Raw genomic sequence first — 26,862 nt, forward strand, 5'->3', positions numbered from 1 at the left:
CCACTGAGTGGAGAGGGAGGTGTTTATGACTTTTACAAATGATAGAGGCCAAGCAACAAAAGTGAAAAATATCCAGTAAAAGTTGGTTCCAGCCTGAGACTCTTTAAGACTCGATTTCTTGTTTGGACTTTGGACTCTGTACATAGGCACCGTGGTCACATCGCACGGAATTAAATCCTTACTGCCTCTACCAATCGGAATGTGTGACTTAGGTGTCCAGGAAATAAGGAGCGCACAATTAGTCACTGACAATTCAGCAGCCATGACTCTGGATTTAAATACTTGACCAGCACCGGGGCAGGAGGTGACTTTCCGGGACTCGCCCTCAGGCCCGCCCCAGCTCCAGGGCTGGCTCCGACGGCAATGTCCCCGTGGCCCAGCTCCTCCCAAGCCGCCCCCCGCCCCCGGCTCCAGCCGCGGTTCCAGCTCCTCTTCCCTCACCTACTCACGCTCCTCCCACCAGAGCCCCCGTGGGCCGCGATCCCGCCCCCGCAAGGCCCGTCCGGCTCGGCCTGCGGCCCAGGACGGCACTTCCCCCCACCCCGAGGGGGCCGCTGAGGCGGCGGCCCTCCCCAGCCCCCGCCTTCGCCCCGGTGGAGCCCAAGCCCAGCGCTGAAGGCTGGGCCGGCCATGGTGCCGGCTCCTCCTTCTCCCCCGCGGAGGTCTTGACGCCACTTCCGGGTTCCGCGCCGCAGACCGCACCTTCCCGTCATGCCCCGCGCCTCGCTCCGTGCCGGACTACATCTCCCAGCAGCCCTCGTGGGAGGCTCCGGCCCGCCGGCGCGGCGCGGCGCCGCGGGGCACGCCGGGAGCCGTAGGCGCCGCGGGGGCGGCGGGGCGGCGGCGGCGGGGAGGGTGAGGCGGGCGGGGTGCGGGGAGTCCTGCGAGCGGCCCGGGCGGTGCTGGCGGACGGTCGGTCAGTCGGGTGTGTGAGGGGAACACGGAGTGAGGGGAAGCGGGTACCGGTGCTCTACGGCCGTCCTCACCGCCTCCCGCCTCACAGCGCGGCCTCGGCGGCCCAGCCCGGCCCGGCGCGGCGCAGCCATGTCGGGGCTCCTGGGGAAGCTGTTCGGGACGGGCGCCGGCGGAAAGGGCGCCGGCAAGGGCCCGTCCCCGCAGGAGGCGATCCAGCGGCTCCGGGAGACGGAGGAGATGCTCAGCAAGAAGCAGGAGTTCCTAGAGAAGAAGATCGAGCAGGAGCTGGCGGCCGCCCGCAAGCACGGCACCAAGAACAAGCGCGGTGAGAAGCCGGGCCGGGTCCCCCTTCCCCCGGCAACAGGTCGGCCGGGCCCGGCTGCCCGGAGCGGGGAGGGCCGGGGGGCCTGTCGGGGGGCTGGCTGTGCGCGGCGCAGACGTGTATGTGTGGCTGTATTTTATAGCTTGTTGCTTTTACGTTATAGGGCGCTGCCTCGGAGCTGCGGCAGCCCCCTCTCCAGGGCCTGCGGCCTTCTCCAGCGAGGTTTGTACGGATCCGGCCGTCGCCCCGCCGGGCAGGGCGGCCTGTCGCCGGTGGGGCTGTGTAACGTGGGCGCCGCGTCACTCCCGCGTGATAACGATGTCACGCCGTCGCTCGGCTCTTCTGTTGGCTTTCTGTTCCGTGTGGCATCAATTTAGAGAGAGGTTAGGAAAATCTCGCAAAGCAGATGCCGGGGTGTTGCTGGTTGCGCACGGAGGTAGCTGGAAAAGCAGTGCATCGACGTGGAATAAGGCCTGGCTTTGCTGCATTGTTGCCTTTTTCTTCTAACAAACAAAACTCTGTACCAAACCCCCGCTTAATTTGAGGATTTGGTTAAATACATTTTTATTGTTGTCAGGGTGTCCTCAAGCTATAGGTGGCTTATAAATGGATATTGTAAATCGGTGTTTGCCAGGTGGAACTCAGCCTTCCTGGGGAGGTCTAGCTGTGTATTTGCAAGTAGCGATTGGTACCTGTTAAAGGTCTGTCAGCCAGAAGATAAGAAGTGGGTTGTCACCTTATTTATTGCGGTGCTCTGATCAGCTTCTTGCTTGTTTTACAACGGTTTCAGGAAGGCGTATTTAGATTTTGGTGTTGACGTTGCCCTTTTTTGCTGGGTTACAGCAGAACAGCAGAGTTTGAAGCAGGAGGTGCGTCTGTGTGGTGCCGAGAGCTGCTAACACGCAACTGTTGGCCAAGTAACAAAGGTTCATTTACAGTAACTGCCAATAATAGCTTCTGCTTCATATCACTCCTGTAGTCAGCATTTTAAGCCTCCTTTCAAACTTCAGAACAGTGTGCCGCAGCAGGGTTTCACTCTTGTGCTGTGTTTGAGTGATGGTGCGACTGGTGCAGGCTGAGAAGTGCTTGCTGAGTCTGTGGGCAGCAGCCTCGCTTGCTGCCCCAGGAGCCTCCTGAACGACCTCAACAGAGCCTGACTTCAGGCTTAACTCAGTTAGTTTCTATATTAAATTTATTGTAATGGTTTTAATAAGTCTGAGTTTGTTGTGCAGTTTTTGGCCTAGTTTGGTAATGAGCTTAAAAGGAGAACTAAAATACATCTCTTTTTAGTCTTACCCATCTTCTGTATTCTCTGTCTTACACTGGTCCTGTTTAACTTCTCCTAAACTTCTCTTTCTGACGCTGCTTGTTCAGGTCTTTATCTTCCTCTACTGTAATGCCATCTCTCTGCATGCCTTTCTGTGCCTGCTGCTGTCAGTGTGCTCTGGAGCACTTTGGGTAGTGGAGGGATTAAATTTCTTCTGAGGTGAAGGAAGGAGAAAAACCTGCCCATTCACTAGCAGGGTTCTGGGTCAGACTAATTGAGGTCTTGCAGAAGGACAGGATCCTGATGAGTAATTAAGGAGCTGTGAAAAGGAGAAGGGCTAGGGCTGGTTTTCTGGTGGAAAACAAAACCTCTTTTTTTTTTCCAGAGGACTTCTGAAACTAAAAGGCCACCTTTTATTGCTGGGCTGCTAGGAAAGACAGCTGATTATCTGCTAGCTCACTGGGAAGTGAGTTCCCCTCAGGACAGACTAAGGGACGGCTCATTTATTCTGGATTCAAGATGTCAGTCATCATCTGAGCTTTGACAAATTGCATTTTTTATATGCAGTTGTTTGGATTTTTCCCTCTCTGACTTCAGGCTGTTTTATAATCCAAAAATTATGTAAATCTGGTGCAAGGTCACTTAAATCCATCATTTAAGTGAAAATGAAATTTTATTGGTTTTATACGTGAAAGTCTGTCTTTTTAATGGAAATATTTTGATATAGTTGAATGGTTTAAGTTAAACTGAACAAAAGCTAATTAATTAGGGATTATTTTTTTTTTCCAAAGTCTTGTGTCAACTTTTAAAAAATACAACTTTAAGAATCCTTAAGCTTTCTTAGTTCTCCAAGAGTTAAGCATTTTACTGTGGGGATTTCTGTGTGTGCCCGCTATTTAGAGAGAAACTGATGTTGATGGAGGCTGCTGTGATAAATAAAGCCAGCAGAAGAATATACATGTCTGCAGCAGTGGGGCAGGGAGCTTTCCTGAAAGCTTAAAGCCACCTGGGAAAACCTGGGATGATATTTTTGTTTTCTCAGAGGAAAGCTGGGCGTCTGGCACACTGGGGGTAACAAAGGGAAACGTTTTCTGCTCTCCAGCACACTGTGCGATTGTTTGGGTGCCAAGGCAGCGGGGTTTCTAAAAGCTCATTGACTGATTCCTACCGTGCTTCTCGAGTCTAATGAAAGCACAGAAACTTATAGGCCTGCTGGTTCTTGTGCCTGCCCCAAGCACGTGCAGGTTTTTATTAATTTATAAACTTACTTTACATGTATATTTTTCATAACCTGCATTTATGATATCCAGGCTGTATAACTCCTGATGAAATTCTGAAGTTAAAATGAGTAACTAACTGTTATAAATTTCCTTAGTCTGTGTTACTTCTTGGCATGGGAGGCTTTCCACTTTTATTAAAAAGCTGCTTTTCTCAGGGTCTTTCTGTTCTTTTCTGGCTGTACAGATGTGGCAATTTTATGATCGCCATGCCTTCTGAAGGAACTCAAGTCATTTTAATAAGAAGTAATTTTTTTTTTTTTGCCTTCACTCTACCAGTTTCTTCTCATTAGTCCACAATATCAAAGTAGCTCCTGGGGGAGGGAGAGGGCAGCAGTCTCCAAGCGTCATGTTGGTGTGAAGACACCTAGGCTGCTTCTAGAGTGTGTTGGGGAGACCAGCAGTTACGGCTTTAATGTGCATGTAACTTTTTGTCCATGGGATGAAAACCTGCTGAGGAGAAGTTTGATCATCTTCAGAATGGTGTCTTGAAAAGATGCGCGTTAATATTCCCTCTTCTGGGAAGAAGCTGGGTTATGCTTGTGTTTTGTTTTGTGTTATCTCATGGAAATATTCAGCCTATTCTTTTGAAAACAGTGTGTGTTCTGGTGTTTATCTTTTTTTTTTTTCTCTGTATTTTTTTTCCTCAAGAGGTTTTTCACCATGTTTGCTCTAGTCCATGAGTAGTGGAGTTCTCTTGGTGAAGTTAACAGAAGTAGCAGTAGTACAGCATGGTTCAAAGACCAGTCAGCCAGTATCTTACTGGATTTTAAATCTGTCCTGAAAATAACTTTTGCTTTAACAAAAGAAGTGCGCAGCTGTGAGCTTGATGGTTTGGAAGTACTGTGCTGCTGCTGCATCCTTTTATTCCGCTCCAGTTTGCCGGTATGGTGTGGTTGCATCCAATCCAGGATATTTTATCAGGCACTCAAACTTCATGAAACAAACCAAGCTGCTAGGTCTTTGCCAAGGGTTACAAAGTTCTGGTGCTCAGTATTCAGTTTCAGGATAGCTCAAGCTGATCTTAATCACTGCTGCTCCAGTTTTACTCCTTTCCTTGTGGCTGTCGTCTGATCCTACAAGAGCTAGCTCACAAAACCAAGCTGCCAGAGAAATAGCATACACACCAAAAAAGCAATGGGTTAATTCCTTGATCTCTGACTGCTTTGGGTATAACGATTCCAGAATCTGTTTCTGCATTGTCTTTTTCTGATGGAAACCCAAAGCTCAAGTTATTTCTCAATGTGAAGATAACAGTAGGGAGAGAACCTGATGCTTTGTTAGGGTGCTGCTTTTATAAGTAGTCCAGTCTAGAGTTTAGATTCAGGGTGAATCAATGCAGTTATGTTCCTGCCTGCCACTAGATTTTACATTTTTATTAATTAGCACTAGATCCACAAACACTGGAATGGGTAAAAAGCAAACATTGTGCTAATATGCGGTAAAAATATTCAGGCTTTAGCAGGAGACTGACATTTCATGGATTTTCTACCAACTCTGACTTCTGTTAGTTAGCATTTTTCTTCCCTGATGTCAAAGTTTCTCTTTCACTGTAAATAAATATAATGCTGCTTTTTTCAGCACTGGTGACTGAGTACAAACTGGATGCAAAACCACTGGTAGATTCCTGCTGTATATAATTCAGGCTTTTCCTGGAAAGGCAACACTCCTAGGCTCCACCCCACCTATTAAAAAAAAAAAAACCCAACAAACAAGAAAGCTGGGTGTAGGCTAAAGCCAAAAGCCGTAATTTTGTGCCCATCTCTGGCTCACAGTAGATCACAGAGCTGCCACAGGTAAGTCAGTTCAGCTGGCTGGTCTGAGGGAAAATTAACTGTTTACCATCCCCTTGCCTTTTCCCACTGTCATGTCAGCCTGCTGATGCGATTTTGCCTGTTGCTGGAGGGTTACGGTGTCTGGCACCAGAGAGGAGGCGGAGTTGCCCCTTTCAGTAGCAGCACAGTGAACCTGGCTGAAAGGTACAACTGGTGTGTGCTGGTGCGGCTGTGGAACTGGCACCGCAGGTCTCCGGTGATGTGGCTGCCAGAAGCGGTCATGCCTAGTCCCGCCTGTTTCTCTTGTGCTGGTGTTAGCGTTTGCATGGGCAGTGCATGAGTTGTATCAGTTTGCTGATCCAGCCAAAACCTACCTCTTAGTAAAAAAAAAAATAAAAATAAAAATAATAAAATTGTTTTCCGCACTTAACTGGTGAAATGCTAGAGCTGGCAGGAGAGGGAGTCAGGAATGTGACTGGAAGGAGGAGGGCATTTCTGCCTCTCCTGGCAACAGTCCCCTGCTTGGGCGGCTTTAGATGTGTTAGTTGTGATAAAATCAGAATGACGTGCAATCTCCCAGCAAGGGGGGCAGCTGATCGTTAATGAAAAAAATGAAAGCAAGCCTGCATGATGGCGTAGACATTTTTTTTATTTAGACGTTTGAGTGGTTCAAAATGTTGCAGTGATCTGGAATTCAAGGAAGAGAAAGCTGCAACCTCAGGCCTGGGTATGGGCAGAGACTCAGATGAACTGTGACTGTGTATATCAGCTCTTAGACATTAATGCATTGCTTGTGATCGTGTTTTTAAGGTCCTGCTTGACACTTGGCATCTCTGCTCCCAGAATCAAATAACATGAACCTGATTTTGTTTTCATGAATCATAAGATGCTGATGGAGGGGAAGCAGGAGTCCTGCAGCAAACACTATCTGGCCCTTCCTGTAGTACTTCAGTCTGCCTTTTCTGGGTTTTAAGTCATAGTCTAATGTAAAATGCATCTTTGAGTTCCAGGTGCTTAGCCATAAACCATGGCTTCAGCATAAGAGTACTGAGAGCAGTGCTGGCCTTCATCTCCCCTGAGACTGCCGAGTTCAGCATTAACCGCCTGGCTTGGTAAAAGTCTGGTAATTACCCTTTTTAAATAGGTGTTTGTAAATGAGGAAACTTCTAGTTTGTAGTTCTATCCTACCTATGTTTAACAGAGGCTTTTGGACACAGATTGCTGTAGTATATAACAGTTTGGGAGGAATGGGGGGATTTACAAACACCTTTTAAAACAGCTTTAGAAAGTGGCATGAAACCAAAAAACCTGTGGTTCTGTCAGATGAGTTTTGGTAACGGTTTTTGATGCAATACACCTTCCTCTGTTCCTCTTCTCTGTCAAGCCCTGTCAGAAGGGGAACCTGGTGTGTTTCAAGCCATTGACATTGTTTCTGTTAGGTTTTCTCTCAAATGTATTAGAAGTTGGATTCTAGTGTCTCGTTAAGCTCCAGCCCTAGTTACTGAATCCTGCTTAAGGGCTCCTAGTGGTAGTTCAAAACTATAATTTGCAGATGATGCAAATTGTTAATTTGGTTTAAATGTTTTACTTACTCAGACTTGTGCAGAAAACTGCCATCTTGTTTCTCACCGGCAGAATTTCTGCTGACCTGTGCAATGTTTATTTGTACCAGGGTGTCATTAGGCTTCGCTCTTGTATTCTTCAGGCCTCTCTCAATCCCTTCTTGCTTGTTCTGACTGGATTCTGGTAAGAACCATGTGCTTGTACTCGAACATCATCTGGGACATGGAGCAGGGTCCCAGCTGGACCTCCTGGGGCGTTGGGGATGGCCAGACGCTGGGTGCTCAGGTACGCTCCATGGTGCAATCTACAGGGCTGCTCAGCAGGCAGGTCAGCGTAGGAAAGGTGCTGTCCTGGGGCTTGGAAGTAAAAGTGGTCACTGCTCCTTACCTGGCAAGTCTTGGTGCTTCCAGGCCTGAAGTGATGGTGAAGGACATGACCATGCTTCATTACTGAGCAGGGGATTAATTTAAAAGGATGGAGGGACAGTGCCACATCAAGAGGAGTGTGCAGCCACTGCTGTCCAGGAGAAGGATTTTTTTTGTTGCCCAAACTGTTTTGTAGTTGCTCTTTGGTATTTGTGAATGACGTAAATAAGGAGGGTACCACCACCTCTAAGCTTTTGTAGAGCTCATGCAGACCCATGTGTTGCTGGTACTGGTGGACTGAGCGGACACCCTTGGAAGAGGTCTGCTGCAGCTGTGTGTGCCTCTGTGTCTCCTCCGCTGGTAGCCCAGCCCCTCCTGCCTGTGTGCCGTGCTCTGGGTTGTTCCTGGGCACCTCTGCTTGCTGGGAGCAGCAGCAGGCTGGGGGATGGCACTCATCGAGTCTAGCTGGGAAAAGATGATTTTGGCAGCTTTTTGCTCTCCTCTGTGAAATACCCATCTGTTTTGGAAAAGCTCAACATTTTTAACACCGTCCGTTTTGGGGTCTTACATGCTGCTTGCGACAGAGACTTTGCATGGGATGCGGTGCGAGTGGGGAGGATGTAGCCTGACCTTCTGCCACCAGCAAAGCTCTGAAAAAGTGTGTGTGTTTGGGGAGTGGGGTGTAAAGTAAAATCTTGCCATTTACTCACACCACTTAGAAATGGATGATTTTTGCAAAAGTAAAAGTTGTAGCAGCTCATGTGCTTTAAGATGCTTTCTGTGAAGTTTGCAACTGGACCTCCTGCCACGAAGTGCCTGAAACAAAAAGGATGCAGTCGGAGGATCCTAAATAGGCCATGCATCAGACGTTGATAGACCTTTGCCTGTCCCTCAGACAACCCAAGGCCGCAGCACGTAGCTGATGATAAGGAGGTTAGCTCTGCTCGTAATCATCTGAGTTGAGTCGTTGGGCAGAAGTGGTGTTACAGTTGCTGAAGGTGTTGGCAGATGCAGACAAGTCTGCTCACAAGGATGTGGCCAGGTTGTAGGTGGGGATCCGGGGGCACTTGTTGACCTTCCCTGCCACCAGTACCGAGGGCAGTGAAATGTGGAAGATCACTGTGGCCAGGGTAGGGCAGAAGTTTCCCCTTGGTGAAGCTCAGTGCCTGACTGCGGCAAAGAACTGTAATGTTCTTGCAGCTGGAATCCCGGTTGAGAAAGGTCTTCTGTGGCTTCCTCCATTTTTATTGTTTGAATGAAGTCTTGCCAATAACCATTTTTGTAGGGGCTGATATAAGTATAGGGTAATTTACAGACAGCTGCTGGTCTTGTAAGTCTCAACTGGCTGGCAGTGAATGATGGAAGTTTGGGGTTGTCCATATAACCAGGATAGCCATCTCTTGCACATAGTGGGACATGCATGTTTACCGTTGTGTGCAGCAAGCGAGGGCTGAGCTCCATACAGACTTTGATGGCTGCTGCCTTCCCCATTCTGTGCTTCTGCCCCAGCCCATGCTCCTGCAGTCAGCTCTTTCCCCAGCTCCTTATACCCCTCGCCCAGACAAGGGCACCCAAGTCAGCAAGGGTATCGGTACAACTGGTGGTCCATCCTGGACTGTGCTATTCCCACTTGTGAGACCATATCTGGAGTGATAACCAGGTAGTACCACCTTCCACCGCAGCTGCTTTCCAGACAGCAATTGCTTCAAAACAGAATAGCAGATGAGCAGGTCTCTGTCCCCTAGTCCCTCATCCAGTAGGTCTGACATGTTGAAGTCGAGTTGGTTTAGGCAGAAGGTAAACCAAGAGACTTGGTAATGCGGTCACCATCCTGCTGGCACAGACCCCTTGAGGTCAACCTGATAGTAAACATCAGTGAATTTGGCTGTGTAGCTGCATCTTGAGCTCGTTTGGATACCTGCTGCCAGCTTACTCCATGCATGCAAAGACTTGCAATGTCATTCCCTGTAAAACCTGTCTTTTTAGAGTCCCCCTTTCTGATAAGGCTGTGATCAACTATACTGGCCGTTTGACTAATGTGGTGGCACGTTAAGTGTTACCAAACATCCGTATCATGTGTGTTCTTCATGGCGTAGCAGGAGCTTATTCAGGTTCAAGGATGTCAAGTTTAATTCCAGGTGACTGCACAGAGCTTGCTCAGATGTAGTGGAACTGAAAAGAAACATAAACGCCAGGGTGACAGGAACATCAATCAATGACACTCAGAAACTTGCAGGTGATTTTTGTTAGCCATGAAATAAAACAAGTTATACAAAGCAGACTTCACAAGGGGTTAACTAGGAACTGTGCACAGCCGTTACATCTCCCCTGAAGGTGGTACCTTACTAAAATGTTTTGACAGCATCCCCGTGGTGGGAGAAAACTGGGTGGTAGAAAGCCTCTTCTGGTGAGTGCTTTCCTGGCAGCACCATCAACTTGTGCTGCGAGGGCTGCAGTAATGATGCTTATTGCTAAACCTGGCTCCTGGAGCCAATAATCACTGCCAAAGAGTGTGGGATTGCCATTAAAAAAATGAAATTTCACTTCCGGCCTCAAGAAATGTACTGCAACATTGCCAAGTAAGTGTTTAGGGGCTGATTCAAGAAGTACAAACTTTTCTTTTGAAAATAAACATGGTTTGTTTTATTTGCGTTATAACTTCTGGGTTTCTAAAGGTTTGTGTTATCAACTTTTTCCCTTTAGTTGTTAGTGTTGGAATCTGAGCTTTCAGGAGAAAAGTTCAAATTGTCACATCTCAAAATAGTGTAACTTCGCCAGATGAGATGTTAAGGGAAACGCTAAATATTATGACAGCCTCAACAAAATTCTTAGACTAGGCAACATTCTAATAATAATTGCCCAAAGCTAGAAAATGTGTGACAGATTACGTAGGCACACACTTGTTTCTTTCCCCAGGAAAAAAAGGTCTTGAAATGGGCCACTTAAGGGTAGGATCTTCTGAGTTTTGCGACTTAATCACAAAAATATTATTAAGCATAGGGAGTTTGGTTGTTCGGGATTTTTTTCCCCTGTGAGAAAACAACATTTTGAGATACTGAAGAAGAGCTACTTCTGTTCTTGTAAGGCTGAACCTCTACCTGATGCGTTTCTGGCAGGGATTCAGAGGAAGATTATAGTTTTTCACTGGAATTCTCTTTATCAAGGTATCTTCAGCAATTACAAAAGAAAGAAGAAAACCCATAAAGAATATTTGCAGGCTGTGAGAATCCCAAGGAGTCCTTAAGGAACATGCTTTTCTCATCCTAAAAGTTTAAACATTTGTTGAATTCTGAATAATTATCTCCTTTTATATACATATAAATTTCTGATGTGAAACAAGGTGCAGATTTTTAACAGCAAAGTTATTGGGCAGTTTAAAAGGATAAGGGAGCATAATTCACCCCAGCAGCCTTAGAAAATATCTAGTTTTATTTGGAACAGATTAGTTTTGGAGATGCCTTCCAATCCCCTGCCGTCATCCGGTGACATGCAGGACCGCAAGAAGTGAAACGCTGAAAATTGGGAAATATGGTATATGCTTTCCTTCCAGAGGGTGGATGAGATTTAATGTGATAGTTGGAAGCATTAGGCTGGATGATCTTGGCTTGTCTGGCGTTTCTTAGGCTCATTCCAGCTCCTGGATGGAACCAACCCGTTGGCTACTTCTCTCTAGTTGGGATCTGTCTTTCCTGATTCTCTGATTTGGGCTACAAATCTCACTGTAGTTGACGTTTTTTCCATATTTTGGACAAAATTGTCCCAGACTCACCTAGAGATTATTTTACAGAGGATTATGGACCAGAGGATCATTGCCTTGATGTTCAAGGGGCAGAGGAGTCACGTTTAAGGCTGAAGGCTTGCTTTCTGGACTAGGAGGAAGTTCCTCACCTTGCCTGTTCTGCAGCCACAACTGCAGTACATTCCCATCTGTAACTTTCAGCCTGAGCGAATTACGCGCTGTTTCAGGAATAAATAGCACTGTAATTATGAATTCTGACCTTCGGAAACACACTTTCTGCACTCCATATGAAAATGACTGCTCGTGACTGATTTGTAATAAGGAAGCGTGACAAGGAAGTGCGTTACGTTTCAAGTGTCGCTGCCTTATGCCTCGGCCACGGGATGTGGAACAATATGGATGTTCCGGGATGTGGAACAGCATCAACAATTTCTGGTGCGAAGGTTGCGTGGATGTTGACCAGAGCCCTGAGCAGCACCGCAGTCAGCAGCGGCACGAAGGTGGTGGTTCCTGTATTGTTTGGGTAATGCACGTATCAAAGCTTTGATTGCTGTTGTACAGGATGCTTTTTTCTTTATCTTTTTTTTTTTTTTTTTTGCCTTCATGTATTTGTAGGTTTTTAGACCAGGAATGCTTATTGTTTAGTTTAATCTCTTGCACAGCAGACTAAATGTTCTGGCACTACTTTGCTCGAGAGGAAGTTATAATCTAGGACTGAAACCTTCTTGTATTCTCTGCCTGATTTGGATGCTTTATTGGAGTAGTTTTAATCGGTCACTTCATCTGAGCTGGGACTAGTTGCCCTCCTTTGAGGAGAGGGTTTGGGAGCTTTATTAGATGTTTAGTAGACAAGACACAGAAAGGTAAGTGGAGGATGAAGACTGAACTCTGCTCACGGTTCCCTGCTAAAAGCACAGCATCTCCTGACACAAAGGCACAGGCCGCTGCCCGCTCTTGCCAGCTGCTCTCTGGGCACCATGCGGGAGACATTAGACCCTGGCATTGGAGGGAATGTGTGATAATGACTTCAGACGTTCAGCATAAAGTGACTTTTAGGCCTGTGTATAACCTCCAGACATGACAGATCTCAGCAGGTGATCCTTATGGGAAAGAAGATGCTTCTTTGCACGGTATTAGCCTTGGAGTTGATGTGAATTTATTTTTAACCGTGCTTTGGTACTTCTGTCTCCCAACTGCTTTCATACCATGATGCTTAAAATCAAACCTGACTTACTGGATCTCAGACATTTCATGCTGTGCCATCAGTGTAACTAGGTATTTAATGGGCAACCAGTTAGGAATATGCTTGTGTATCAGCTTAGTGGCCGTGCTCACTTTCTTCTTCTTCAGCCCTTCATGAGGCCTGTACGTTACTGTCCCTGAAAAGTTTTATGTTTCTTTCCACATAGAGAAACCTCACTAACGTAGAGGATGTGGGCAAGGCTGCGGTGGAGCACAGGAAAGGCAGGACACAGCACCAAAACAAAAATGCTTGGGCAGGAGCTTGCAAGACAAGGGTGCTCTCTAGCTGTTACGTGGTTTTGGAAATACCCTGAAAAGATCTGACCTCTAAGACCCTGACTAGAGAATTAAGAGTCATCAGCTTCTGCTTCTTGTAAGACTCACCTGTGTGACAAGCGTTCCTTGGTGTGTGCTGCAGATCTGTTGTGGCAAGATATTGCCTGGGTGCTTTTATACTGGGTTAAGTTTGAGCCAACATGAATATTTTTCAGCTGGTTAACGGTTTCTTGAGCTAGCACATCCCTGCAGAAGGCAGGAACTCAACGGTGTGAAAGAAGTTTGGTGAGACTGTAGTGGGGTTTATCGCTATTGGATTTATATCTACCTTTTTACGTGTTTGTAGCATTGGAGGATATTTTGTGAATTGCTCTAAATTACCTTTTTTCAGGAATTTCTTTTAGGGTATTGTAGGCAGTTTGCTAATTCTCAATAGAATGAGAGGTGAGCAATTGCAACCTAAGATTAAGCTACTCTACTGCAGGCAATACTTCTTACACCTACTGGTGCCTCGTTTGTCCCATTTCAAGGACAGTGAGGATGGTGGTGGTCATTAAATTTGCTGCTGAAGCAAGTGCCAGGAAGATGGAATGGTATTTCCAGAAGCAGCAAAAATAACGACACCTCTTCCTGAACAAACTGTAGATAGGTACGCAGTAGAACGTGCAAGACGGTCACCCAATATTAAGCTGATAATCTCAATTATCTCTGGGCTTTCTGCTAGAGGGGCCAAGAGACCCCCGGTTGGGAAGCTCCTCTGCAGCTCTCTTGCACTGTTTATTTTGGCGTGACTGTCATTTGGTGTACATTATTTTTGAGGCTGCTGTGGAACTGTTTCATCCCATATTAATACATCTGGTGACCTTTTGTGGTGGTATCTCTGCCGCTGCCATTTCTTCTCTCATTTGCCAGAGTGAATGTAAGAATTAGACGTGAGATTACTCCAATCGAGGGGAAAAATAATTTAATCAGAGCTATTAACCCATGTGTCATCCTCTGGATGAGAAGCCTCTCTGTTTTAGGTGTAAGTGTGATTTTTAGCAGATTTTTGCAGCGGCAGGAGTTGGATAGGCAGGAAACACGCACATTGTCGGGACAAATTCCCTGGGCTCACAAATGTATGGACCTTGATACAAGTGTGGTCTTGAATTATATTCTCAGTTGTTTCCGGTGCTGTTTGAAGTAACTGGTCCTCCTGCTCTTCTAAAGTTGAGACATGTTTTTGCTAGCAGAATTTGGAGTTGCAAGTATGTAGAAAAAGAAGTCTTAAGTTCTTCCTTGTTTTTTATCTACTAATCTATACTTTTCTACTAATGATATTTAAAAGCATTAATTCAATAGAATAGGTATATGCATAAATATCCCATTAACAGTACTTGTCCTACAAATGTACAAGCAGAACTTATTTGCAGGGGGGCTGTTGATTTTTAATGAAATCACTGACACATTAATAGGCAATTTTTCCTCTCTGAATGCAGTACTATGCAGTAAAATTGTATTTTTTATTATCCTGCTGACATTTTTCTTGTTTCACTAACAAACTGCTGTAAATATTGCAAGGAAAATCTTAAGACTTACAACAGCTCTGTTAAGAAATTGCTTATATACGGGCTGAAATACTTTAAAATACATAAAATGAAATTCTTACAGCTAGCATTTGCTGACAACAAAGGGAAATGATTTGGGTGAGCAGTCATGCTTCTCAGACTGTGCGTGCTGACAGAGGAGGATAATCTGGGTAAGTGACTCTACTCTTTTCACTTCTGAGTGTTCGTTAGTCAGAAGAGGTAGTGACTGAAACCAGAACACGAGTTCCCGCTTATCAGTTGTGTTGGAGGGCTGGGTGCTGCCGTGGGAGGCATAATATTGAAACCCTGGGCTTCTTGTTAGTCGCTGTGCTCAAATTGTAAGTGTAAAACTTCGGCTGGAATTTCTAGGGGGGGAATGTCACAGAAATTCAAGCAAATAAGAAATTAAAACCAGCATTTTGCAGTTCATCAATTGAAGACTGAAAATGAAACAAACTGACGCCCGAAAAACAAAGGAAGGAACGACTTTTTATATATTAAAAAGTTTGAGGGTTTTTTTTAAAGGCTGTAAAATGTTCTTCAAATGTACTTTTATACACATTTTTACATTCGAGTAATTGCTTCAGTCAGACCAGATCTAACTGCTTTTGACTCAGACGCTGTTTTACTGGACTTGCCCTCCTCCCTGGAACCTAACTCTTTGTGAGTACTTCTCTGCAAAAATAAACTTCAGAGATTAGAAGCCGATGCTCATTAGCACTGAGACATTTCATTTTGCTTTGCCAATGGAAAGGAGGTCATAAACTATTTATATCGGTTTTAACTGGTCAGAGCTCTCTGGTGAAACCTTTACGAATAAAAATTCGCTCCAACGGCCCAGTCATATCTGATAATTAAGGCAATGAATATATCAAAATGTCATATGGAGAAGATAATTTAGAGCCTGCTCGCCATCTCCTAATGGGTGGCAGGAGTCACCCAGTTAATTTTAAATGTATTGTCTTTAATTTAATTGTAATAACATATATAACTGCTTTTTCCCCAGTGCGTACTTCTTTATGTAATCTGCTGAAAACTCTACTAAAATTCAAATAAAGTACAACTAAGTTTTGTTACCTGTTGTAACTTTTTTAGAGGATATTTTAAGTGCCTGCAATTCATCATGCACATTGGACTTAGAAGCTAAAACACACCCTGTCCTTGTTAAGGATAAGGTATGGGTTGTAAAAATTAGCTAAAATACTGTTTATTGGCAGGTTCTTGATGGTGTCTTGTGAAAACTAACTTCCCGTGTAATGCTCATATATTTTTGCTGTCATTGGGTCTGCACTGATACATTAAGTGAAGGTTTACTTAAATGTTAAACTGTTTTTTTAATAGTAGATTCTAAGTCTGCCAATAGCTTTCTCGCATCGGTTTATCTAATCTGTGGCTGTTCAGCAGGTCAGGAGAGTAATTTGCCTATTCGTTCTTGTAAAATGGTGCAGCATCTATTGTCTTTTCCTCATGTGCAACCTGTGGGAGATTTGAGCTAAATAAAAAAGGAAAAAAAAAAAAAAAAAAAGGGCGAGGGGGAGGAGGGGGCAAGGGAAAAAATCCTCTCCTAAACCATCCAGTGATTTGAACTGGTCCTGCTGGTTTTATATGTAATAGGGTTATTGCAAGAGTGAGTTAACCCTCCCCCAAAGGCAGGATACTCCAGGAGGAGAAACTTAGGCTGTTATTGAGCAATTTCAGTGGAAAGTCGCTCCTCATGGAGGGAAGGCTGCTCACGGGACAGTGAGTGATGATCAGGGACATTGGCTGGCATTTTTCCGTCCCCGTTCCACTGTCCTTTGTTGCGAGTCCCATGCCTGGGAGCTTGGGCAGGTTTTTGTACAGAGTGGTTTCTTTCACCTCTGCATGAGGAATGCCACGCTGAGGGATCCTGCCCCAGCTTTCCAGCTGTGCTCAAGTAATCAGTAACATGCGGACATCGTAGTCAGGATCTTTCTGAGCTCTATTCTGTATAAAGACAGATATTTCCGTAAGAAATACACAGCCACAACATGGTGGGAGCAGGCATCAGTCCTTATTTATTTCGAGCCTCTGAATATCAGGCATTTTGCAGAAGCTGCTGTGAGAGTCTGGTCCAGTGATCTTGTATCTCGTATGGCTTTTTACTCTAAGATACAGAAATTGTCATGCTGTTGGAAAACTTAAATCAGCAGTTTCTAGAAAAATACGCTGATGATGTCTCTAGCAACAGGTTCTGGGTTGTCAGCAAGGTCTGTCTACATTAGAGAAGAGATGCTTTAAAATGAATATATGGTTACAGGTCCTGCTGAAGCAGTTCTATACCAGTTAAAGCAGGGTATTAATTTACATTGCCTGCCTATGTAATTACTATCTTGGAAGCAGTAAAGGCATAATTAGGGGTGTGGGTCCTGAGGACTGCCTCCTCCATGGCTGCCTAATGTGATAGCAGTCTTCATGTAGAGCAAAGAAGGGCCATGATACACTTTGACTTCAAATGCACATCCATTTCTTGCGTGTGTATAAAATAACGTGATGCTAGAGGACATATTTCTAGCCTGCTGTCTCTTTTTCATACTTATTTCAAGTTATGGAAACGGATTTTTTTTTTTTTTTGGAGAAAAAGAGCCAATGTAATTCCCTACAGATTAGTATTCGTAGCTTCAACTTCAGTGAAAATTTAATAAAAATGTATTACTCCGGCAATACATAAGATTTCAGTAGGTATTTATGCAGATGGTGAAGACTGTTGTGCAGGAAAAAAGGTATCAGAACTGCTCATCAGTTTTCAGAAATCGATGCTTAAACAGGAGAGTAGAGATAAAGCAGCTGTAGATCAGAACAGAATCACCCCCTTGGATCTGTACCTCCATCAGGTACCATGGCTGCGTAAAGTACGATAACGGCTTATGGGGAATTTGCAGACCCATTATTTGCACTAGCAAAGACTGTCGCAGGTCCTGCATCTCAAGCAGGAGTTTGTGGCTCTTCCCCCTTGCCGGTGCCTGGCTATGTAATCCAGGCTCTCATTTTTGCCTCCGAAGAGACTCGAGAAATTCCTGTGACCTCAGAACTGTGGCTATTGATGTGGTGTGCTCCTCCAGAAGTACCTGAAAATTGAGAAACGGGTCCTGAGAGATGGCAAATCAGCTTGGCTGTAATGGTCTTAAACAAGTGAATGTGATTTTAAGTATTTCTCTTGGAAGAAATTAAATTAGGTGCAGAGAACTGATCAGTTAGTGATGTGTTTTTGTAGCTGCAACTGATGGAGCACAGAAGGGTCTGCTCCAGATCCTGGCGGTCTCTGCCAAGCTGTGTGGAGGGCAGACATGTAGGAACGCGGCACCCAGCCCTCTCCCAGCGGTGTTTGCGTCCGGACGTGGGCACGTCTGTGGGAGGGGCACTGACAATTACAACAAAGGGCTGCACAGCTAATTGCAACAAGGAAAATCCTGAATGGAAAGTGCAAATCCTCTTCTGGGGCAGGGGGAGGAATATGGGAAATGAATTGCCAAAACTTGCAGGATGAAATGAATGCAAGCGACATAAATTAACTTGGTATCTTCTTATTTTTTCCGTTTAATGAAATCTTCTAGCTATGAACAAGGACTTTACATTAAAAGATAGTTAAACAAGGAAACACAGATGAAAATAAACTGCAGGAAGTTGTGACCATCTAATTTGAGGCACCGAATACCTTGTTCTACATTCCTTAGTGCTTCTAACTGCAAAAAATTGCAATCTCTTGTGCAAGATTTTTGTCGTTGCAGAAACTCATTTATCACTTTGATGTTAATCGACCTGTGCTAAATATTTGGGTTTAACTGTCCTGGCACAGAAGCTTTATGCCTGGCCCTGTGTTTATGAGGACTGATACGTGGTCCCAGCAACTCCTTTCAGGCTACTGAAATAGGAACTTCTAACAGTTGGTCTTCAGGTAGGTAGAGGTGGGTACTGTGGCCAGGAGATGCGTTGTCCTTGCCTTGGCCTTACTGGAGAGAGGGGAAAAGATAAATATCTCCCGTGGCCACTCTTGGTCCGAAGGAGTTGGCAAAGTCTAGAAAATCCATTTTAATTTTTCACTTGAAACAGGGCAGGTTTTAAATGAAGATGTTTCTGTTCCCGTTCCTAGGCAGGATCTGCCAGGCGGATCATAGCAGGTCTGAGTGTGGTCGGTGCGTGGCTGAGAGCCGATCGGGAGCACGAGGAGGTTCAGCAGTAATTCAGCAGGTAGCAGTGCAGGGAGATGTGTGTGCCGTCTCCGAGGGCTTGTGGGGGATCCCTGCTCAGTTCTGCCAGCTGTAAGATTATGTACCATGCTTTCGTAAAAACGGGAGCCTTGATTTGTGTATGCAAGTGAGAAATTAGTCAAGGAAAGGATTTATAAACCAGAGTGAAGGCTGGGGAGCGGAGTTCTGGTACACTGAGCTGGCGTGCATGGGGAGCAGGAGGGGTAGAGTCACGCAACAGGCCTGATAAAAACTCTGATCGCAAGCTCTTTTACAACCATGCTTGCAATGTTTGGTGTCTGAGCAGCTTATTTGAAAAGTACACATGCAGGAAAAATAGATAAACTGTAGCTGTTCTCAGAGAAAGCTGTAGTGGGGAGCTGTACGTAAATTGTAGTACTTTACTTGCGTTTGTATAACGGTTATAAAATCTCTGGTTTTGCCAGTAATTCTCCCTGATGCACAAAATCCTCAATAAAGAATGTCCTATCACTGTCTGACGCTTTCCCGGCATCTGTCGCTAAATAAACACAGCCTATTAACAGTTGTATCTTTCCGAGTAAGAAAACTTTATATACCCTTAATTAAACCATTAGCACAAAATTAACCAGACTAAATATACCAGTAATGTGTTGCTTATCACTTTATGATCTGGCATAAAGCTGGAATGTTTCAGATGATATTTGTGTTGTGCTTGACGCTGCAGAGCAAACATCGTCCTTTGTGTTAGACGAAAACCCGGTCCTGTTCCCACCCCTGTCAAACGAGAATGGATGTTGGACTGGCCCCAGGGGAGATTGACTGGTTGTTGGACGGAAAGTCGGTGAGGGGGCTCGTTGTGGGTCTTTGGCTTGTGTTGGAGCAGTGGAGGTGATCTGTGCTTTTGTGTATTTCATCATTTCTGCTATATCGACCCACGCTACTTTGCGTGCTTGGCAACCTTAGCTGTACCTTCCCAAACTAGTTTTTTATATTCTCTAATACATTAGTGCAACTTGAAAGTAATCAAATGCAGCGTATTCATAACCAATTGTAGAACTGAAGGTATATGTAGGGATTCGGGATACCAGGACGTTATCTTGCAGGACTGTCAAGCTTCTCAAGATGGCATCTGACAAAACGCGTGGGGTGACTGCAGGTTTAATCCGCTTTTAGGAGAGGAGCTATTTTGCTTGTGTCGCAGGAACATGCTCATCATGTCACAAAGTTATCAGCCCTCAAGTAGGGGAGATAAGGAAAGCTGTCTGCTGTCGGGATTTACTATTCCTTGTCCCCCACATCCCTCCGCCCCCAACCCGCTCTGGAATCGTAAACAGGGACGCAAATGTTTGAAATAGCATCTTAAAGATTAAAAGCCTTTATTTGCCACCATTCTGGTGCAGGTGACTGATCTGTTGGGAGGCCCAGGATGTTGATTTTTAGCAGAGGGTGCGCTCAGTGTGTGGTACCCTTGTAGCAGCTGTACTGGAAGAGATGATCCTGTATCATATTAAGAGCTTTCTGCTTTGAGTTTCACACAGATCAGAGCATCGAAGAAATGAAGTGTGCACATGGCTGAGTTCAGAAACCAAGAGTAAGGCTGTTAGGACAGCAGCATGTGTCCAAGCTGAGGTTTTAAAGTAGATGGGTGCATTATATGGCCAAGTCTGTCACACAGTGGACAAGTCTGTTCATCTCAGGAGGGGAAGCAGCAGTGCCATGAAGGGGAGCTCTAGTCATATGTCTTACTTCGTGTGATACCGGGTGTTTGTTCGTCAGCCGGCAGTGCTCAGGGCTTGGTAGGTTTTCATAGAATCATAGAATGGTTTGGGTCGGAAGGGACCTCAAAGACCATCCAGTTCCAGCCCCCTACCCTGGGCAGGGACACCTCCCACCAGCCCAGGCTGCTCCAAGCCCCGTCCAACCTGGCCTTGAACCCCTCCACGGACGGGGCAGCCACAGCTTCTCTGGGCAACCTGGGCCAGTGCCTTGCCACCCTCAGAGTGAAAAAATTCTTCCTGAAAAGTTTTGCCTACGCTGCAGCTCCTGCCAAAACTTTTAGCCACGTACAGGCAAGATTATGTGTAAATGTAGTTCGTATTTGCAGTCGGTGTTTCGGAACAAACACGTGCTGGCCTGCTGTCTGTCCAGGTATTTGGGGAAGAGCTGGCTGTTGACTGTTGTCACCAGTTGGGTGCATTCCTGTCTAGGTGGGGTGGAGCTGAGCGTTGCAGAAGGAGCTGGAGCAGCTCAGCTGTGCAGCGAGTTGGACCAGTCCTCCTGCACGGGGTGACCCCGTGGGTGTGAAGCTCCCTGTTGGTGCTGTCAGGGGTGGGCTCCTCTTGCAATAAGCAGGCATTGGACAAGTCTTTATGAGCTGCTAATTGCTCAAACCGATTTAGGCATCTCTCTTCTCATGTCTATCAGAGACTGTTGTGTGGACAGTACCCTGTAGTAGGAGTAATCAATTGTGTTTGAATGAGCTGCTTCTCCCAGCAGCTGCAGGGGAGTTCAGGTGGGTGGTAGGGACCCTGCAGCAGCATCCCAACCTCATCTGCCGGGAGCTGCACCAACAACTATGCCTGGATGTATTAGGGGTGGTAGTGAACAAAGGTGGTTTCAAGCGCATCAGCTTGCATGTTGGAGCCTGCTGTTTGTTGGAGCGTAGTCTCTGGTTTGTCGTGTGTTACGAGCAACTGGTCTCCTGATCCTCGAGTAGCCTCTCGGTTTGCATCCTTTGTGTGGCAGGGGATGGACAGTAGGCATCTGGCCACCTTTAAAGAATTTTGTTGAAGGAGGCAAGCACAAGGGTTAGGCAACTTAATTTATCTAGGAAGAAAAGCAGATGACAAACAATAGAAGGTGCAAAATATTTCTCTGTACTGAGTGGCATTTGGCATAAAATGTGTGAATGGCTGTTTCGGACACAAATTTCACAAATCCTATTCTTTTCTTTGTTCAGCTGCTCTTCAGGCCCTAAAGCGTAAGAAGAGGTATGAGAAGCAGCTTGCACAGATAGATGGCACGTTATCAACAATTGAATTTCAGAGGGAAGCCCTTGAGAATGCCAACACTAACACTGAAGTGCTTAAGAACATGGGGTTTGCTGCTAAAGCTATGAAAGCTGCTCATGACAACATGTAAGTTATTCCTTTCTGCATATTTCCATAGGACCTTTAGTTTGTCATTAGTTTGATCTGCTAAACACTAGGTGTTTCATAACCAAAGCTAGAGCTAGAGTAGCAAAATCTTCTTTTAAAGTGTCATAACTGAAGTTAAACTAAAATACTAGATATACTTTGATATTGAGCAAAATGTGCAAGTATTGATGCTTTCTCCGTTTGCTACCACCACTGCCTTTGTCCAAAAGAAGGCTGGCACCAGTGTAGTCTAAAGCAAATGGGAGGGTGCACCAGTTACAGCTCCACTTAGTAGCAGCAAGAATTTTAAGCCTCGAGGGGAGACTTAAACTTCTTTCTGTGCAGAGGAGTTTGTGTATGTAGCAATATTTAAAGGTAAACTGCGTTACGGGAGTGTTGTACTTGTTCCAAAAGCAAATATTGTCGATGTAATGTAACAATGCTGGATGAGGGAACAGAGCAAATTATTATTAATACTAGTAATGAAGAACATATGAAGTCTCTGTTTATAACTGCTGTGACCTAAGCTTTTAGGGAAGAGTGAAAAATATATGCATAATTTTGTTGAGACCGGGGGGATGAAATTCAGACTTGCATGCAAAGTATATTTTGGAAAAGGACCTTGTAAAATGTCACCATGGTGTGGCATTTCTACAGAAACCAAGAAACACAGTCTTACGCGCTGATTGAGGAAGCACCTGATTATATTGTACTCTTTCCTTTCTTTTACAGGGACATTGATAAAGTAGATGAATTAATGCAGGACATTGCAGAACAGCAAGAGCTGGCAGATGAGATTTCAACAGCCATCTCAAAGCCAGTAGGATTTGGGGAAGAATTTGATGAGGTATGCTTTAAATTTGCCTCTCTTTATATCATAAATTCATCGAATCATTTAGGCTGGAAGAGACGCTTAAGGTCATCGAGTCCAGCCGTTAACCTGACACTACAAAGTCCACACCTAAACCGTGTCTCTAAGTGCCACGTCTGCACGTCTTTTAAATACCTCCAGGGATGGTGACTCATATGAGATCTTTTTTTTAAGATCTGCATATCACATGTGTCTAGTGTAGTACTAGGATATAAAATCTGTCCTAGAACTTGTTACTAGCTGTTCCTACCAGTGCATACAGCAGCTGTAACCCTGACTTTATGCTGAGAATGGTCTGGATGGCTTGATCTGAGAATGTTTGGACTTAGACTTCTTCTCTTCACTGCTTTCCCCTCCTCACCCTCCAAGAGATCACATACAGGAATTCTTCAGATGAAGATTCAGACTCACCGTCTCCTCAGTTCGCTCTGATCCTATGCCTTTAAGCTATTTTCTTTCATAATATGACCTGCTAAATCTGCTTGCTAATAAATATGACTCAAAGTCTCTTCTCTTTTTTTTTTTTTCTTCTTTGAAAAACTAGGATGAACTCATGGCAGAACTAGAGGAACTAGAACAAGAAGAATTAGACAAAAACTTGCTGGAAATAAGTGGTCCCGAGACAGTACCACTACCAAATGTGCCCTCAATATCAATACCGTCAAAGCCAGGTATGTATGGACCTTTACCAGAAACATCTTGGCTTGTTAAAAAGTATGCTTATTTAACTGCAAACTCCTCAGATTTGAGGGATCTACCTGCAGGCAGCGCAGACATTTCCTCGAAATTGCTTCATGAATCACAAATTACATCTAGTGCTGTTTCTCTGTAGGGGTAACCTGCCTTTCATAGGAACCACGAAAATTAATAGCTATCACAGGAACAGTTATTATCTGTTCTGGCGCTACCAGTTCAGCTGCAGCGTGGATGACTCTCTGGGTAGAGTGGAGATGTGGAGAAATACAGAAGCCTTCTGCTAGTTGCTGCTGGTCCAACAGAGGGATCTTGACAAACATAGCAAGGCTGTAAAAGGGAGTGGAGAGTAAATTACCTCTTGGAATTAGTCCCAGGCTGGTTCAGATACTCACGTTGAACCATGCTTCCTTGTTGCTGATTTGTTTTTTAATTTGGTCCCTGCTTTTCTGGCTTTTGGGAGGAACTAACCTGAGAGTCCCCTCTTTGGGGACCGCAGTTGCCTCCTCTGAGGTTTGCATGTACTCAAGCCAGACAGTACCAAACTCAGGGCCATCCGAGTCTTAGAGCACATGTATCTGGGAGATTTTGGTGAATGTGGTAATTTTACATGGAGAACTGGCAAGAAATGTTCCTATTTACACAGACAGTTCAAAGCTGCTCTTAAATCTGAACCGATCGCTCTTCGATGAACTAGGAGCGATACCTCTTGAAATGCAGTTGAGTTGGAATACTTCTGGCGTGCATTAATGGGATGTGAAGCTTTACTACTAATTTGCTGAATCTGCCTTAATGTATTATGAATAAGTTGTAGATTTTGCTGCTTTATTTCATGGGCTTACTTAGGAAAAAAAGGTCCAAAAAAACTAGAGGATGAAAATAGTCCCAATTAGTCAGTGTATCTATAATTATCTTGCTGCCTTTCCAGGCTTGAAAGGACCTGGGAAGCGTCAGATACTGCCAAACAAGACGGTTTTGCTTTAGGGGGTATGCAATGAAGTTTGCTCCTTCTGCATTATAGTTCTTTTATTTTGACATAGTTGATTTTGGGGTTTTCTAGTTCTGTTTTGCTAGGCAGAATTGCTGACAAGTGTTGATGAGAGGAGAGTGAGTTATATCAAAATATCTTAAATCTGAGGCTTTATCTAGATTCAGATCCAACAGCAGGAGAAATAGTTTAAATAAACGTGTGCATTACCTTTTTATTTCCTCGCTGGTTTAATGAGGTTTGTTCTCTAAATATTCTTTGGGTATGGACTGTAAAACATACTGACCTGAACTCAAATATACTTTCTGCATTATGTTAGGTGGTAGTGACCGCACACTGGTAAGAGGCATTGTAATTCCGCACATATTTGAGTAACTATACAGCATAAGACTTATGTAGACGTAGCACATCATAAAATAATAAAAATAATGAACATTTTTTTGTAGTAAAAACTATGAGAATAAAGCTCAGTGTTTTATAGGATTTATGTTAAGCTGTTTTGGGATGGAAATTAGAATTCCGTTAATGTATTTAAATAGCACGCTTCTTTTTATTTCAATAAAACTGCCTCCAAGATTGGCATTTGGGAAACCTGGGGATTCTGGGGTGGTGATGGGTGGGTGGGGATTTTGTATGTTGTTTTTTTTTAACCTAAATTGTTTTTCACTTAAAATTGGCTTAATATACACTGGGATTATAAGTTTGCTTTGGGTCATCACGGGTTGAATTTTCAAAGGGACTGCTTTACCTAACAACGCAGGTACATGCTCAGTGTGTCTTGTGGAGATAATTAATGTCTCTTCTGCGGTAGAGCTGACTCTTATTACCTCCTTTTTATTAATTGAATGGAAAACGAGTGTGAGCTTTCTGGCTCTTCCAGTTCTCAGGACCTGTCTGGATTTTGACTTAATCAGTCTGAATGAGAAATTTTTTGGCTGTTGCCTGTCAGCTAAATCGATGTCAGAAGAAATTCAGGCAAAAGCCGTTTTTGTTTAACGGAGACCGGAAGAGCTTAAGTTAGGAAAACAAATTCCAAACTTGTACAAATTGATAGGTCTTGAGTTTGACTTAAAGCTGACTCGGTTCTTCCTTACGTAAATGTTTCATTTGGAATGACACAAACCATTTTAAGTATGAATTATTTGACTCTCTCTCTTCCCCTTTTAGAGCAAACACACCAACACCGTCTGAGGAAATGACTTTTTTTTTTTTTTTTTCTGTTTTCCAAAATTATTGCAGCTATTTCTGGGTTAAAGCCTTTTTGCTGAGTTAATGGTTTTCATCTCCAGAAACTGCGCTTGCTGTGTTATGACAAATAGCAGCATTTGCTCCCCTGGAAGGACCAAAAATGTTATCGGGGGCAGTGTGTAGGCACGGGGGTTGGAGGTCTCCAAATTCTAAACCTATCTAGATGGAAAAAGTAGTCTCATAGGACTGCTGCGGACTTTGAGGATTTAATGATGGAATAAGGAATTTATTTGTATAGGGGAGAGACTGTAATACTGGAGATGCCAGACAAAAAGCTGAAAACTCATGGTCTTCGGTTTGGAGATTCTGGGAAATGATACACGCCGCTGATGCACACCTCTTAACCTTCTTGCACGTTTACATTCTTCCTGGGTGAAATATAGTCTCTTTCCACTGAAAAGTGGCAATATCAGGAAGTTTAGCCCATTCTGGCTTTTTCAGAAGGCACCTTTTATTTCGGTTTAAAAAAGTCTTGTGTATTTGTTTTCCTCTACTGGCATTTGGTGCTTCATTTACTGGTTAGGTCAGAGGCACAGAGGCTTCTCTCCTGCAAAGAATCGAGACAGGATTCTGTCAAGATTCCCACTCATTTGTTTTCTTTTCATATTTTGCAGCCAAGAAGAAAGAGGAAGAAGAGGATGATGACATGAAAGAGCTGGAAGCTTGGGCAGGAACCATGTAACCACAGCAGTAACTGGCTGGAAAAAGACTTTGATTACCTATTCTGGGTGCAAATGTGTTGTGTTGAGGAGAAAGCATAAGCAAAATGTCTTTATCTTTAATTTTAACCCAAAGCAGTGGGAAGTGCGTTGCTGTTTTCTGCATAGCGTGGTCTGCCCAAAGGAAAGAAAGGGGAGCAGGGGGAATTGCCTGCTGTTTGTAGGGTTGAATTTCTTTAAAAAGGTATTTGTAAAATCAAACATTCAGCTTTCGGACTGTGCTACTGCCACTGCTGGATCTTCATCTTCAAAAGTTTGGGCCATATTGAATTGAAATAAGCTGAAAAACACTCTGTAATTTTAAGTCAGTTTTAGTGTGTCTAGAAGTCTTGTAAGGCATTTAAAACCAAGAAAAGTCGTAAGCCACCATCGGCTTCTTACTGTGTTTAGGTGCAAGAATGCTTTATGTTTTTAGATCTTTGCAAGTTATATTTATATCCCTCAGCTGATGTGTGGCCAGCCTTGTGTTTGTCACCGCAACAATGTAGTCACTATTCCCATTTTAATTGGTGATAATGATTTGCAATTGACAAACGCTGTCTTGGAAATAGGGAAGATTTAAATTTCAGTTGTACATTTTTCTACATAGCACTACAATGTTTATTGCTTTTTTGTGATAATTGATAACCCATTCAGATACATGCACACAATTATTTTAATTAAGAAACTACTATGGATTGCACTGTATTAAATATCTTGATTAATTTTCA

The 26,862-nt window shown here is 44.3% G+C and overlaps 1 protein-coding gene across 1 annotated transcript; it reads left to right on the top strand.

The window, feature by feature from the left end:
• The first annotated feature begins 825 nt into the window (after positions 1-825).
• Positions 826-26,862, top strand: CHMP4B (charged multivesicular body protein 4B). Its single transcript, XM_074605007.1, has 5 exons — positions 826-1,240; positions 21,456-21,633; positions 22,366-22,480; positions 23,049-23,175; positions 26,048-26,862. Exons 1-5 carry the CDS (start codon positions 1,045-1,047, stop codon positions 26,113-26,115), a joined length of 684 nt encoding a protein of 227 aa, XP_074461108.1. The 5' UTR covers positions 826-1,044; the 3' UTR covers positions 26,116-26,862.

Source organism: Larus michahellis, chromosome 12, assembly GCF_964199755.1.
Source record: "Larus michahellis chromosome 12, bLarMic1.1, whole genome shotgun sequence".
Classification (NCBI taxonomy): domain Eukaryota; kingdom Metazoa; phylum Chordata; class Aves; order Charadriiformes; family Laridae; genus Larus; species Larus michahellis.

Bases quoted from the DNA above. Each gene is read 5' to 3' on its own strand.
- CHMP4B (XM_074605007.1), top strand. From the start codon at position 1,045: ATGTCGGGGCTCCTGGGGAAGCTGTTCGGGACGGGCGCCGGCGGAAAG. The intron at 22,481-23,048 runs GTATGCTTTAAA...TTGAAAAACTAG, and splicing joins TTGGGGAAGAATTTGATGAG to GATGAACTCATGGCAGAACT. The intron at 23,176-26,047 runs GTATGTATGGAC...CATATTTTGCAG, and splicing joins ATCAATACCGTCAAAGCCAG to CCAAGAAGAAAGAGGAAGAA.